The following is a 15,545-nucleotide window of genomic DNA, read 5'->3' as shown; positions in this document are numbered from 1 at the left end:
ACAGCAGTGAGGCGAGGCCCTGAACACTCCGCTCTCTCTTGTCTCTCTCTGCCTCCCTGGCATTGCCACCCCGTGGTGTCAGAGCCTACAGCCACCAGCAAAGGACTGGGTGACAACCACGACCCACCAGAGTCCACAGAGCCCCTCCTCTTCTCTAGGCACCAGTGACACCTATAGGGTGTGGAGAAATCGGTTAATCTCTCAGAGTCTCATGGCTCACAGGAAGCAGCTGACTTCCTCCTGGCTCTTGGCCAGATCTCCTCACAGACCCACTGGTGATTTTTCAGGAACCACAGTTCCCTCCCTTGTTTATACACCCACCACTTGCCATGGCTTGCTGTTCCTCATCACCTCTCTGGGCACAAGGCTGTTTACACCTGGAAAGTGGAGGCGACCACTTTCCCAGAGTCCATCTTTGCCCAGCCCCTGGCCCTGCATAACAGGTGCACTGCGTTGTTTGGGAAACTCAGCCTGAACGAACGCCAGGAGCCTCGGCCCAGGCCTCCGCAGCCTGCCATCCATTCATCACACAGAGCTGAGCCAAGGACGATGCCAGCTCATGTCAGTCCATCATCACCCTGAGTAATGAGGTTCTCACTTTCGCATTGTTTGGACATTCGCAATTAGAGGAAGAGCCATGCTTTGGGCTCCCTCTCACATTCTGACAGGCTCCCTCGAGCCCCATGAGACTGGCTTCTGTGTCACTCACAAGCCTGCCAGGTCACTGTTGTTAATCTCTAAGCCAAGTGCCACACATGCTTCAGCCAGTGCCGCCTGATGGCTGGTCCCGCCAAGGAGAAGCAAGGTGACGTGTAAGGTAAGAACAGTAAAAAAAAAGCACCCCACGATCAGAAAGCTGGGAGGCTGGCTAAGCCAACACCCCACCAGGCTTGTCCTAGAAATGTCCACATCCTTCTGCCCATTGAGGAAGCCAGTGTCCACATGCTGGTGTCCAAAGAAGTCTCCTTCTTGAAGACGTCCATTATGGCTCCAGCCTCGGTCTTCAGGTGAGCCCAGATGTCACATGTGAGCATCCGCAGGCTGGAGCTCAGACTTTGCAGACACAAGGTTTACCACCAGATGGGCCAACCCCTCCTCAGGGCCCACTCACCTTAGGAAAGGGCTTGGAGTAACCAGAGCTAACCACTAAGTTTGTGTCTCAGAAAATTGAGAAAGCTCAATGGAGTCCATGGAGAGGGCCCTGTGTTCATGTTCTCTTGCTGCATGACAAGCTGCCACAGCCAGACGGCTTCAACAACACACAACACACGTCTGCAGCTGAGAAGTCTGGGCGGGCGTGACTGGGCTCAATGCTCAGGGTATCAAAGGACAAAATCAAGATGATGGTCACACCGAGCTTCTATGTGGAGACTCTGGGAGAAAATCCACTCCCAAGCTCACTTAGGGTACTGGCAGAATCCAGTTCCATGGGACCACAGCCTGAGGCCCCTAGTTCCTTGCTGGCTCCTGGGCAGGTGTCACTCGCTTTCTTACACACAGACACCCTCCATCTTCAAAGCCAGGCATGACCTTGGTTCCAGTGCTCCGATTCTCTGACTCCCCCCTCTACGACCAGCCTGTGATTAGGTGATGCCCACCTGGTAACGTCCCTATCTTCAGGTCCACTGTGCCACATACCACAGCATAATCACAGGAGTGATGTCTCATGATATTCAAAGGGTCTGGAGATTAGGGAGGGACATCATAAGCCCATATCTAGTGTCCATTCTATACAACCGAGGCTCAGCCAACAAAAATGAGAGCAGCAGCTGTGTGTGTGTGTGTGCGTGTGTGAGTGTGTTTGTGCATGCACACACACACACACACACACACACACACATCCTTCTTTCCCTCTCAAGACCACCTGAAGCTCCCCATATGTGTCACAACAATAAAAGCTTACCATAACTGTTATCTGAATTTTAGAACCATGGGGGTCTCCTGGCTGGAAAGGACTTTAAAGATGATATACTCCAACCCTCTCACAGCGGCAGCTTTTGCTTGAATATCTCCAGTGACAGAGAGCTCACTACATTTCCGAATAACACATCAGCATTCGATTGTATTCAAAAAACCATCTGCCAAGCACCTACTCTGGGCCAGGCCAGTGTTAGGCACATAAACACAAGGTGAACAAAACACGATCCATTCCATTTGTTAGAAAGCACTTCCTTTTGATGGGCCAAGATCTGTCTGTCCACAGGTGCACCTGCTGCACCTCGTGCCACCCCTGGGGCACCAGAGGAAGCCAGCTCACTCTGCCACAGCTGGCACACCCCCTCCTTCTCTGCCCACATGTCCCCCTGGCAGACACACACTCCTGCCAAAACTCTGGCGGGGTGTGGGGCTATGAGGACACCAGATCCAGGCCAGGCCAGAGAGCCCACAGGCCAGGAAGCAGCTTCGTCCTCCTGGTCCACAGGGACCTTCTTGCCTGACCAGCTTGTCAGCACAAGATGGTGAACAGCCTTTCTCCGTTGTTCTGATGCCCGCACCAGCATGCTCTAGGGCCCTTGGCTGCCTCTGCCACTCACGGTGTCCCAACTCTTCCCCTGCCCCACTCCCTAGCCCTCCTCAGCTCCTGGGAACCAGACATCCCAGAGTCTTCGGTCATAACATTTGATTGATTTATGTGCTAAGCCCAAGGTAAGAAGCAGGGCCCCTCTTGCTCTTCTAGAGAACAGCTGGCATCTTCCCAGGGGCCTTTGCAGCTCACCGCCCTGTGTAGTCTGCCCAGAGGACTGCCAGGCAGGGCGTGGCACCAGAGCAAACCTTTCCCCAAAGGCTCTCAATTATGTACAATGAATCAGGGGCCACAGGGGGACCTCTCTCTATTGAATAATCTACTTGTGCCAGGCCCTGGGGGTAGATGGATTGATGAAATTTAACCCTGACTCCAGGGGCTGACCAGTAATGGCTCTGATGGTTGGACAGTTCAACAGACTGTCCTCATTGTCATCAGACAACATGGTTGGTGTGGTGAGAAAGCCTTGGTTGTTGGGGATCCCAGAGGAGACACCTGCTCCAGACTGGGGGCAGGTGCAGCGGAGCAGCAGGTTAGAGAAGGCTCCCTGCATCACTTCCTTCTGATAGAGAACCCTCCCCTATGGCTGTCTTCTCTCCTTCCCTCCCTCCCGACCAAGGGCCGGTCTCCATTCACCGGCCTCCTCCCTAGCTCCCCTTCCCCAGGCCTTCCCAGCTGCCCTTCTCCAGAAAGATCCCAGAGGTCAAAATGAAGTACAAGCTTACTACCTTTTAAATTAAGTTTTAAATGCTCCATTCTCAACTTGAAAAAGCAGATGAATTGGCTGTTTCAAATGAAGTTCCTTTGTCAATGGCCATGAATGAATAAGTTACCTCCCCCAGATTGAAGAAGTTTCATAAAATAAATGATGTAACAGCACTTTATCTGAGCTATATACAATTCATAACAAGTATCTATTTACCTGCTTTACTCAGTACATTCTTGAGGAAGTTGCCGTTTTGGAGAGCTACATTTTTCAGATCACGTCTGTCCCCTAATTTTTAAAAATACCAACTTTGGTGTGGCTTTTTACAATGAAAATCATAATCCTGAGTCTTAGTCAGAGCGTGCTGCACATAATCTAAAGTTCTCTCGGTGACTCAAGGTCATCATTGTACGATCCAGTCACCATCTTCGAGGCGTTTTGCTCTGAGACTGCAGTGCTTCGAATTCTTCATCTGCTTTTCACAATTGTTCCATTTCCTCCCTCACTGTTGCCTGTCTAATACTAACAATAACAAAAACAGGAACGCTAATAATGTTCCCAGCACTGTGCTAAGCAGTCATGCGTATTAGCTCATTTAATTCTCACAAGATGGGTCCTTTAATTGCACTCACTGCACAGATTGAAAATGTTTCTCCTGCAGTTAGAAGACGCGCCCAAGGCCAGACCTGATGAAAGACAGGGCTGTCATTTGAACCCAGTTTGGACTGGATCCAAACCAAAGCCTGGGCTCATAATCACCACACATCCCTTCTGCGACCCTGTCTCTAAAAGTTCTTCTCTCACTTCCAATTTGCTTCCTTAAATTTGATACCATAGGATCTCACTTCAATGTGGACTCTAATGAACAAAATAGAACCAGCGGCATGGATACATGGAACAGACTGGCAGATGTCAGAGGGAGATGGGTGGGGCAGGAGGGATGAAAGAAGGTGAAGAGATTAGCCAAAGAACATGTATGCAGCGTGGTGATGGTCAGAGGGAGTGGGGACAGGGGCTGGGCAGAGGTGGGTAAAGGGGGGGGGAATGAGGGACATCTGTAATAGTGTCAGCAATAAATTTTTAAAAAATTGTCACAGGATAAGAAACAAGATCACCAGCTTATTAGAATCTGTGCAACGTAATAATAAATAGGAGATGGGATAGAAATATTGGGAGGATGATAGCTAAAAGGTATAGGTTTCTTTTGGAGATGATAAAAATATTCCAGCCCTAACTGGTGGTGATGGCTGCACGACTCTGCAAATGTAATAAAAACCACTGAATTATATATCTTAAATGGGTGGATAGTGTGTTATATGGATTACATCCCAATAAAGTTACTTAAAAAGAAGAAATAGGAGAGGCCAGAGAGCCCTAATGTGCATTTTGGTTGCTCAGAAATTTTTCGTGTTGTCAATGTTGGCTAAGTTTCAACTATGTACTTGTTAGGTGAACTCGGGCTAGGTAATATGAAGGGATTCAAAGTGAACAAAAGATAGCTTCTGGGCACCACCGGGCTTTTCCTGTCTTCTTGTCTTTAGCTTCTGACTTTGATTCCATAGATTGCCCACCCCTCCCTCTCACCGTAAGCCGTCCCCCCAACCCCCCTCCCAGTGGAGACCTGGACAATACCATTTTCCTAAGGAGGCGGGGCCCTGCAGCAAGCCATCCCTGCTGGCCTCCTGATTGGGGCCTCGCCTGTAAAAACACGTGCTTCTCCCAGCAGCCTGGGCACTGGCTTCCTGGACTCAGCCCCCAATGCTAGAAGGGAGCCGTCTGGGCCCAGTTCAGTTCTTACAGCCACTGGAATCCTACACAGCAAGCCACTGCGTTCTAGGCGCTCATCTTTCCTATTCACAGACCAAGTTTTTCTTTTTTGTAAGAAGCTGTTTTACTTCCTGGTTCTATCTTATGCTTTTACAGTAGACTTAGAAGAGTCCTTTTTTTTTTTTTTTTTTTTTTAAATACAAGAGAAAAAGAAAATGGTTGTAAAAATAGAAAATTTAAAAAGCCTTCTCCAAGCACCAGGAATATCCAGGCTTATCAGAGGAGCCAGGGCGAGGGAGGGCTTTTCCCAAACTGGAAGCCCCATCTCATGTCACAGTTTGAAACAAATCCACTGACTGCAGACTTGGAGGCCGGTGGGCCCCTTGCAGGAAAGCTCCCTGTCACCGTGTATACTCAGAATGTCAGGGAGGAGCTGGAGATGAAGAGGAGGCCGGGGAGAGGGTTCCTCCACTAAACTGGTCACACCTGAACATTTGCATAATGGTACCTCTGCTGAGCAGTGAAACAGAAAGACAAAATTGGGGGTACACAGCCCCAGAGGACACTGAGACATCGGCCAGGTAGTCGAGGGACCAGGCTGTCATTGGCAGAAAAAAAGCCAGGGGGTAGAGTAGAGCTTCGGCCAAGTTTCTCCCCATCTCATTCAGAAGCAGCCAATTATATATTGGGGAGCCACACCCATGTCGCTCCAGTGCCTACGATGGAGCCAAGGACCCCACCCCACCCCTAACAGTGGGAGAGCCTCCTGGGCAAAGTGTGGGGTTCTGCATTCCAAAGACATGCGTTGTTGTTTTTAATGCTCCTTTTTAAATGTTTTTCATTGGTTGCTGATTTTTTTAATGTTTTAAAATTCCCATATATTGCCAACACCATAATAAAAGTGTTTATTTCTTGACAATCTTTTTACATATTTCACTATGATATATGTATGTATACTTGACTAGGCTCATTCCAAACCTCTTTCTTTGTTTCCACAGCAAAAGACGTGAGTTTTAGTCCCTGCTCTGTCACTTACTTGCTACGTGTACTTGTGCAAATGAACTTCTCTGAGCCTTAGTTTCCTAATCCGCAAAATCGAGGTCATAAGAATATCCACTTACTAAGATGCAGGTATTACAGAAGGAAGGCAAACTGGGCAGCCCAGCACTTCACCCACGGCAAGAGGCAGCTGCTGTTGCGGCCCATCTCCATCTGAGCAGCAGGAGGTTGGATAGGGAACATATGCATGGGGTTTACTGTGCCCAGGCCCTGTCCTGAGCCTTTTACAGATGTTAACTCCCTCATTCCTCAGGACACCTCATGAAAGCAACTACTATTACCATCCTCATTTTATAGATGAGGAAGAAACAGGGCACAGAGAGGTTTCTTAATTTGTCCCGGGGTCACAGGGCTCAATGGTGAGTGGCAGAACACAATGTTGCTGGGAGTTGTGGCCACCCAGGCGCAGCATCTGTGGTGAAACAGGGGAAACAGGACCTCTTTCCTCTGCTGCACACCCACTGCTCACCAACACAGGCCGAGTCCTGGGCTGGATCCCGGGGTGCAGTGGGAGCCAGATACACTCCTCAAGGAGCTTCCAGCCTAAAGGGAGGCACACCATGACCACCACAACCTAGGACGTAGGGACAGAACAACATTTCTGGAGCGGAATTTGCAGAAGAATATCTGGAATCACAGAGCACCATTTGCACTTGGAGGAAGATAGGAAACAATCTCTTTTTACAGACGTCTGGCCCAGTGTCTCTATGTAATGGAAACTGGAGTCAGAGACCTCTTATTCCTGGTAATGAAAAAATGCCAGGACCCCTCTTTACTAAAGATTTAAAGGCTTATTCAAAAGACAAAGTAGGTCCTACAGACCAGTCAGCCCATGAAGTCTCCACTTGAGAAGCCAGGGCGGTGGGACAAGGGTCTCTACAGTCATGCCCTTCTTTGCCCACCAGGGATGACCATGCCGCTGAGCCTGGGGCCACCCCTCCTCTCCCAATACAAGGCTGGCACTCAGAGTTGGCAGATGGCAACAACAACCCCTTCACTTCACGGGCTCACAGTCCCCCTGAGGAGGGAGAGCATTTATTTTCTGGGTGGTGAAGCTCTGTTCTTGTCTTTATACCAATACTCGACGTTTTACTTCTTTCCAAAAAAAGTTAAGGGAAGACTGAACCAAGTCTTCCCTTACTCTACCAAGAAAGGAAAGGACTTGCCTTTCAAAATAAGGAGGTGCCTTAGGAAGAACCTGATTGCAGAAGAGACGCCAGTTCCATTACGTTAGCTATTGAAGTCTGCAGTACGCTGGCCAGGCAGGCGTCCAGCCAGAGCCCCACTGGACACTTCATCAAAGGTTTTTACTCTTTAATGCTGCCCTCCCAGGTGAGATAAACTGTGAGAGGGTGAGGGCTTCCCACTGCACTTGGACCAAGATCCAAACTTCTTATCGGGGAGCACAAGGCCAGTCTGATCTGATGCCTGTCCTGGCGCTTGCTTACCCCTTTAACCACACCTCTACCCCACATGGGCCTTGAAGATAGAGGGCCTTTGTACCGCTCTCACCAGCTCTGCACATAGCTGGGTCCTTTATACCCTTTACATCCTTTATAGCTACAATATCACCTCCTCCAAGAAACCTTCCCTAACGACCCCTTCTGAAAAAGGACTATCCCCCACCCCCACCCCACCCATGCACACACACCTTTTTTTCCTCTCTCTCAAACTCCTATTCATCTCCTTCAGAGCCCCTGGCCTGGGCCTGGACCTGTTTGTCCTCAGATTCACTCCTCACCTTCCCCTGAGGAGTGAATGTTCCCCTATGCGTCAGCTACCTTCTGGCTAGGTTTGGCCAATGGCAACCACGGAAGAAAACTGGAAGGTGCCATAAGGATTAAAGCCAGGTATCTCCTGCGTCTATCTCTGCCTTAGGAGGCATCTCTGCAGCTGTTGCCTTTCCTCCTTGGCTCCAGTGTCCATGGGAAAGGCCACCGCAGTCCCAGCTTCTCCACCCTGGGCTCCAGCAATGCCACCTCTTTCCACTGACTCTCCAGCTAACCGTGGTAGCTGCTTCCTACTGTGCCCAATCTCTGGGTGGCCCCCTCCCCCCTGCTTGTGTTCTCAGTTCTCTACCACCTCTGTAACCAACTCCCTGCATGAAATCCTATTTCCAGTACTCACGTGGTTTCTGTTTTTCTGATTAGACCTGACTAATACTGCACATAATTTGTCCATTTTTTAAAATTAATTTGTCCATTTACTTAATTACTGCCTAGACCACTGTAAATGCTACAGGGGAGGGACTACATCTATCCTGTTCTTTATTACATTCCCATTGCATGGCATAGGAGCCGGTAAACAGTGAGCTGAGTTAATTAATAATGCAAAGTACTTGTCAAGTGATGAAAAGAAGTAAAATTGGTATTTCCCAAGAAATCCTAAAATTTACAAAAAGAAAATAGCAATTTCATTTGGAAATAGTGTGTATTTATGTACTTGGTTCATTATTAAAACAACAGCAAAGAGAGAGCGGGTTTTTTATCTTTTCAACTAAACAGACACACCGAAATGTCCTTCATGAACTAAGTGATGGTCAAGTGATTTTGGCTAAGAAGTAAGCTCAGCTCCCAGGGACAGGCCAGTTCCCATGAGCCACCTCAACTCGGGATGAACGTACACAGGCGGCCTGGGTCTGCACAACTGTGCACACGACAGCTGAGTCGTGGGGACAAACCTTTTCACGGTCTCCACCGACTCCTGCTCCGCCAGCTCCTTCTGCAGCTCCCTCTCCTTGGCCTCCTTCTGGCCGATGGGGCAGTCCTCGGGGACGGTGAAGAGGGACAGGGCATCTTTGCTGTCCTCTTCTCGGAGCACTTTAGCGAACACCTTCTCGGCCAGGAGCCGGACTTGCTCGTCCACCTCAGAGATGTTCAGCTTGGGGAACTGGCGCGGCATCTCGGCTAACAGAGAAAGAACAAGCATTAACCTTCACGAATTACTGGGTGGCCGGAGTCACCGTGCGGGGAGGAGAAGGTACTGAAATAAGGGCCAGGCCCCCAGTCCTTGGGGTCAGCGGCCTACTCAGGATTTCCCCTGACAAAAACCCAGCATGCCAATGTCTAGAACTAGCTCAACAAGTAGCTGGATGTGAAGACTGCAGGGCCAGTTGCATTCCATGAGAAAGCAAGTGTCCGGAAGTCAAAGAACGGACTGTCGCTAAGTATGCTCCCATTGGCCTGAACTCGGGATCCGAAGCACACCCACAGCCCTGCCTTTCCCGGCTCTGTTTCCGTGGGGGAGAAGGAAGAGGTCAGCACCGTCCTCCCGCAGACTGAGGAGGCCATTCCAGGTGCAACAGTGACCAAACCTCATTCCCACTGCACAGAGGGGAAGCCCGAAGCCCAAAGGGTTTGATGATTATCTTAAGGTCCCACAGGATGACAGCAGAGCCCTGGGGAATCCCAGGCTGCATTCCTCTTCACATGAAACAAGGCCGTTTGCTGAAAAGAAAGAATTTTCAATCACGGTTCCACAGTCTTCCAAGTCCTCTGGAACTTCGAATAAGACACAACAAATACAATACAGGAGTCCCCCAACCCCCATATCTATGGGGAATATGTTGCAAGACCCCCCAGTGGAAGCCTGAAACCCCAGATAATACTGAACCCTATATATACTATGATTTTTTTAAAAATATATTTTTATTGATTTCAGAGAGGAAGGGAGAGGGAGATAGAAACATCAACGATGAGAGAGAATCATTGATAGGCTGCCTCCTGTATGCCCCCTACTGGGATCGAGCCCAAAACCCGGGCATATGCCCTGCCTGGGAATAGAACTATGACTTCCTGGTTCCTAGGTCGATGCTCGACCACTGAGCCACACAGCTGGGCAATATACTATGACTTTTTTATACATGTGTACCTCTGATTAAGTTTAATTTATGAATTAGGCACAGGGGGAGACTAACAACAATAACTAATATTGAAAATAGAAATAGAAAAATAGAAAAATTATAGCAATATACTGTAATGAAAGTTATGTGAATAAAAATTATGTGAATAGCTTTGGGGCCATTATTAAGTAAAATAAGGGTTCCTTGAACACAAGCACTGTGACACAGTCGATCTGATGACGGAGACAGCTAAGTGACTAACGGTGGGAAGCATCTACCGCGTGGGGACGCCGGACAAAGGGATGACTCACATCACGGGAAAGGCAGAGCAGGCCCACAGGAGATTGCATCACGCTGCTCAGAGTGGCATGCAATTTAAAATATATGAATTGTTTATTTCTGGAATTTTCTATTTAATATTTCCACACCCAGATCACCATGAGTAAGTAAAATCACAGGAGGTAAAACTGTGGATAAGAGGGGACTGTTGTAAAGGTTTGGAGACGGGAATACTCTTTATCTTTCGCAGCCCAGCTGAAAAGTCAATTCCTGTAAGAGGCGTGCCCTATCCACTCCCAGCACTGGCTGCCTACATCACCTGGTTAGTGCCTTTCTTTTCTGTTTCTCTGCCTTTCTGTTTTGTTTTTTTCTAACACTTAGATAGCACTTATTAAGTACATTCTGCCTTTATATTTATTACATCTGTTAATCCTATTATTGCCCTTTTACTGATGACACCATGAAGGCACAGAGAGCTCATTGGCCAGTGAGCAGAGACGTATGCCGTTCTCAGCCGTGGCTCCCCTGTCCTGTTCCTCTCTGAGCCTCTGCACAGGGATTTGAACCCAGCACCTGGTTCCATTTGTACCCTTAACCTGCGACGCTGTTCCGCTTCTCTTTGTCCATCTGGGTGTCAGGTGGACACGCAGCCTCACACTTAGGGAATGGGTGAATACTGCATCCTTTCAACAGCCACCTCACCGGGAGTGGCTCTGGAAGAAGAGCTTCCTGTCCATCTATCTCCATGGTTTCTTTAGGGAAGGTTTAAAGAGAGAAGTGGCTTTGTCCGCCCAACAGATGCGGATGAAGGTGAGACGGTGCCCAGTTGGTGTCTGGCAGGGAGAGGAAGCAAATGTGGGGGAGGAGGGACTCACTGCGCAACCTTGGGACAGACATTCTCCGCATCTGCCCGTTTTCTCAGCTGTGAGAAAAAGGGACTAGACTAAGCGGTCCCCAAGGCCTCCTCAGCTCTGAGTGCCTTAATTCTAGGTACCAGAGAGGTTTGCACTGCCCTGGAGGCTTGCTGCCAGGTCTTCTCTGCAGCACGTGGGTCGCATTCATGACAGACAGGAAGGAGACAGGCATGCTCGTAACGGGCAGTAAAGAACATCTGTGGCCCCTTAACTGCGAAACCGATTTCCTCCTTCCCTCCACACCAGGACCCTGCCTTTCCTGGGCCCCTCTCACCGTTAGGGGGTTGAGTGGGAGGGAGCTGGTTAGGACAGAGGAACCCCAACACACCACTGCTAGTCTGTGGTGGCGGAGATCAGGGCAACAGCAAAGGCCTGGCCTGCAAAGAGGAAGAGCATAGCTGTCTAGAGATAACCACGTCCTATAGCCGAGAGAAGGGGAAGCTGGACACCATCAGAGCAGAGGCTGGGAGAAGGTGACAGGGGAGAGAAATGAAGAGAGACAGGGAACCAGATCCAGAGGAGCTGTTAGGTCAGAACGAATCTGGACCTTCACCTCCCCCGTCTAACGCCACAGGTCAGGGGTGACGTTTCAAAACCTCACATCTCAGAGGGAGACATCCTATAGGCCCCAGGCAAGGAGCAGCCAAAGCCAAGAGACACCCACACCACTTAACACCCCCCAGAAACGACTTAGAAGAAAAGAATCTGAAGGAAGGAAAATACACATGGGGTTTGCACGCGCAGCTTTAAAATGTCTGCATTAGGAGCAGAATCACTTGAAAAAAATTGTTAAGCAACCAAAATTGTAATTAAGAGGACAATACAGCCACATAAAAATGTCTTACAAAATAACAGTAAGTAGGGAAGAAAATAAATACATAAAACGATGCCCAGGCTTGGTCGCAAAGATCTGAACATGTAGCCAGCCCCTGGTGGACAAGGGCTGTAAGAGAGACATGGACTCAGATGGCCAGATGGCAGGACTGCCTGTGGGAGAGGCAATGTCTGATTCTGATCATTAATGCTGTCATACCGTCATTTTAACAAACACAAAGGAAATGGAGACTGAAGAGTTTATAAAAAAGAGAGAAAAATAGAAAAACAAACTGTAACATTGCAGGTTTTGACAGTTAGGGTCCTCCCCCACCGAACACACCCCAGGGAGGCCAGCCCAAAAGGAATCGCACCACGGAGACCCATCTCTTCATGAGCTCTCACCCTGGACAGAAGCTGCCCACCACCCCCTGCCCATCCCCTACGCCTAACCCCACAAACACATACCAGCACACACCCCAGGCCCCCTCGGGAACGGGCATCAGGGGGTCCTTTGTGCCCGAGGGCTCTGATGCCTGATCCTGCCATGCTTTTCCATGAAGCATCTTTAGCTTGCTCAAGCCAACAAAACGTATTTTTCAGGATGCATCTTTCTACAAAAGATCCCCCTCTTTCTTTAGCTTAAATCAGCCTTTTTCAAACCGGGTCCCTTAAGATGCCCATACCTATTGCTGGTAGAACAGGTCCTATAGTCAAGTATTAGGGAGATGCTACACCCCCAGCCCCTCCACCCAGATTCACAAGGCACATCAAAGACTCAAGGATCACAGAGTACCATGTCCCCACAGACACCCCCCTTCTCCCCTCCCCTCCAACCCATATTAATCTCCTGCAGTGGGCCTCAGACGCCTCCTATATCCTTGCTGCCTTCTGGGCATCCTTGGCAGACAGTCCCCACCTGCCAGCCCCCCCCCCCCCACCCCCCCCGTGGCTCGTCTGTGTTCTCAGGCCTACAGACACAGGCCACATGGGGAGGAAAGCCCGCTCTGCAGGTGTCAAGCAGAGCTGTAGCTCCAGCTGCTTGTTCAAAGCTGGCTTTCAACTTTCTGTCAGCCACAGCCAGCAGACGTGGGAGGCTTCGCGGGACTCACCGGCACTGGCTCGTGATACAGCTTATCTCACCCTTACATACGACACCCCGCCATGAGTCTGTAGAAGGGCCCGGGGTTAGAAAGCTGTAAAATGCCACCAATTTCAACAAACAGGAACTGTTCATGGCACCATAGTCCCTCCAGAAAGGAGGCACCTCGCCCCATAGGTAAACAAATGAAACTGTTTCCTGCTCTCGCCAGACTCCCACCGTCAGAACCCACGACACAGACCTGATCCTGGCACTGGAGTCTCCATGGCTGCTCCTGAGGATGCCACACAGGCAACGCACTCAGGCCGGGGCTGCAGGCTGGGCTGGGCAGGAGGCTGAGCTGAGTCAGTGTCAGAGCAGCAGCTGCTGGCTCCTATCAGCAGCTGCTGGGGTGGGAGGGCTCTGCTTTGCATATCTGTGAGCAGCCTTGAGCGCGAGCTGGAAATTCTCCCGTGAATATGAAATGGAAGTGGAAAATTTCCAAGAGTCCTAATGGGCTCCGGTCATGCCCATCATCCACGGCTGCTAGACCCTGACTGCAGTGCCCTGGCCCTGTTCACAGCCCTCGCCAGAGCAAGAAACTCAAGCCACGGACCAGCCTTCCTGACCCACCACAGAAGGGAAGCACAGCCTCCCTCTAACATCCAGACTCCTCCTGACAGCTGAGCAGTGCCCTGCAACACCATCACCTTTGCTGCCTCCCCTAGGAGGGCCCCATCAAAACAACCTACTGAGGGCACCCCAGGACTGGCAGGGGAGCTCTGAGCCCAGTTGCAAGGCGAGCTCCTCCCTGAACCTCCTCCTCTGAAAAAGGGAAGGTCTATGAACTGCTCCAACCTTTCCCAGGAAAGGACAGACTCAGACAGAGGGGAAACAAGCAGGAGCAAGCTGAGATGAAAAGCCGGCGGATCTTATTCCAGCCCTTCCTTTCTTGCCCCAAGGAACCTGCGTATCACAGGTGACTGGGCAGCCTGTCAAGCTCTACCAGAGCGTGACTGTGCGCACGTGTACACACACACACACACACACACACACACACACACAGGAAGTATGTCCCACCCCACCCACCTGAGCCCAACCTCCCCACCCTCTCCTTACTGCCAGTCATGGCTCCTACGTGGGCCTCCAGCTCTGAGAAGCCTCCAGAGGCCTGGCTGGACTCAGCCCCCTGCTACCAGCAGCTGCCGCTCCCACTGGGAAGGTGGGGCTGCCTCCAGTGACCCACAGAGCAGTCCTCTAAAGGCCGCCAGGGTGGATTACAGCAGAATCAGGACGCAAAGCTCCACTCTCCATCTGCCCTTTAGAAAGACAGTCCTGGGTGGGAAGGCTCAGAACAGACACACGGCCTCCCGGTGACTTAGATAAGTGGCGTGGGTCAGGGAAATAACCGTGAGCAAAATGGCTATTTCTGTGGTGCTGTTGACATCCTGGGGAGAAGAGCCCAGAAAGGAAGGGTCAGTTGTTTACCAGGAGCTGGCTCTGGCCCTCATTTGGGCCTGAGTCACCTTGTCATGTCCATTCGTGAGGTTGTGCCTCCCTGAGCCCACATAATAGCTCCTGTGCGGACAGAGCAGGATTACATGGTTGACACACGATCCTTGGGCCACTGCTGAGCCTTAGCTACTCAGGGATTATGATCCACCTGTCCTCACAGCTGTTTCATAAACAGTGCAGCCAGCAGGCTGCAATCAACCTAGAGCAGCGATTCTCAACCTGTGGGTCGCGACCCCTTTGGGGATCGAACGACCCTTTCACAGGGGTCGCCGAAGACTATCGGAAAACACATATATAATTACATATTGTTTTTGTGATTAATCACTATGCTTTAATTATGTTCAATTTATAACAATGAAAATACATCCTGCATATCAGATATTTACATTATGATTCATAACAGTAGCAAAATTACAGTTATGAAGTAGCAACGAAAATAATTTTATGGTTGGGGGTCACCACAACATGAGGAACTGTATTAAAGGGTCGCGGCATTAGGAAGGTTGAGAACCACTGACCTAGAGGGAGGGTAATATTTATTCATTAACTAATTAAACATCCTGAACTCATAGAGAAAACGAATCCAATCCCTTAGTCCTGTTCTGCCAGAGGGAGAAGAGGCAAATGATACCTTCTGCTGATGTGTTTGGGAGAGGGGAAAGCCTGCTGGGGAGGGGGGGTGGAGCTGCAAGGGGAGCATCCCAGCGCATGCATCTGAGAAACTACCTGGACCCAATACATTCAGGGAATTTTATTCTGTACCCTGAACCAAACTATGGTTAGCCTTAGCCTCAACACACATACTCCAAACTGTAGTCTGTCGAACAGAAAAGGTTGGAAGTCTTGGAAAACACTGCAAACTATCGTCCCTTATGGGGAGTCGTGCACAATTCCTACTAGCGGATTCTAAACATCTGAGAAGTCCTGCAGTAAAGAAAGCTGCTTACCTCTGTTTAACCCAACAGGCTTATTTGACCCTCCCCACCCCTGCCATCACAGGAAAAAGTACCTATTAATATCCCGCGGCCTGGGCTTTGGAAAATGCC

At 49.9% G+C, this 15,545-nt stretch overlaps 1 protein-coding gene across 11 annotated transcripts in view; it reads right to left on the bottom strand.

Annotated features, from left to right (window-relative positions):
- Window positions 1–15,545, bottom strand: part of AMPD3 (adenosine monophosphate deaminase 3) — a 47,595-nt gene that overhangs the window by 28,247 nt on the left and 3,803 nt on the right. For 2 of the 11 annotated variants that reach the window (XM_036325369.1, XM_036325368.1), the window contains exon 2: window positions 8,737–8,962. In XM_036325369.1, the coding sequence (XP_036181262.1) occupies window positions 8,737–8,957 (221 nt within the window). In that variant the 5' untranslated portion in view covers window positions 8,958–8,962. Of the gene's footprint in view, window positions 1–8,736; window positions 8,963–9,369; window positions 12,156–12,371; window positions 12,691–13,246; window positions 13,920–14,103; window positions 14,335–15,545 lie in introns of those variants that run through there. The other 9 variants (XM_036325370.1, XM_036325367.1, XR_004970416.1 and 6 more) reach the window with 9 other exon arrangements.

This window comes from Myotis myotis, unplaced genomic scaffold, assembly GCF_014108235.1.
Source record: "Myotis myotis isolate mMyoMyo1 unplaced genomic scaffold, mMyoMyo1.p scaffold_m19_p_10, whole genome shotgun sequence".
Lineage (NCBI taxonomy): Eukaryota > Metazoa > Chordata > Mammalia > Chiroptera > Vespertilionidae > Myotis > Myotis myotis.
The sequence above is the reverse complement of the archived record's forward strand: the minus strand, read 5'-3'. Positions and strand labels throughout refer to the sequence as shown.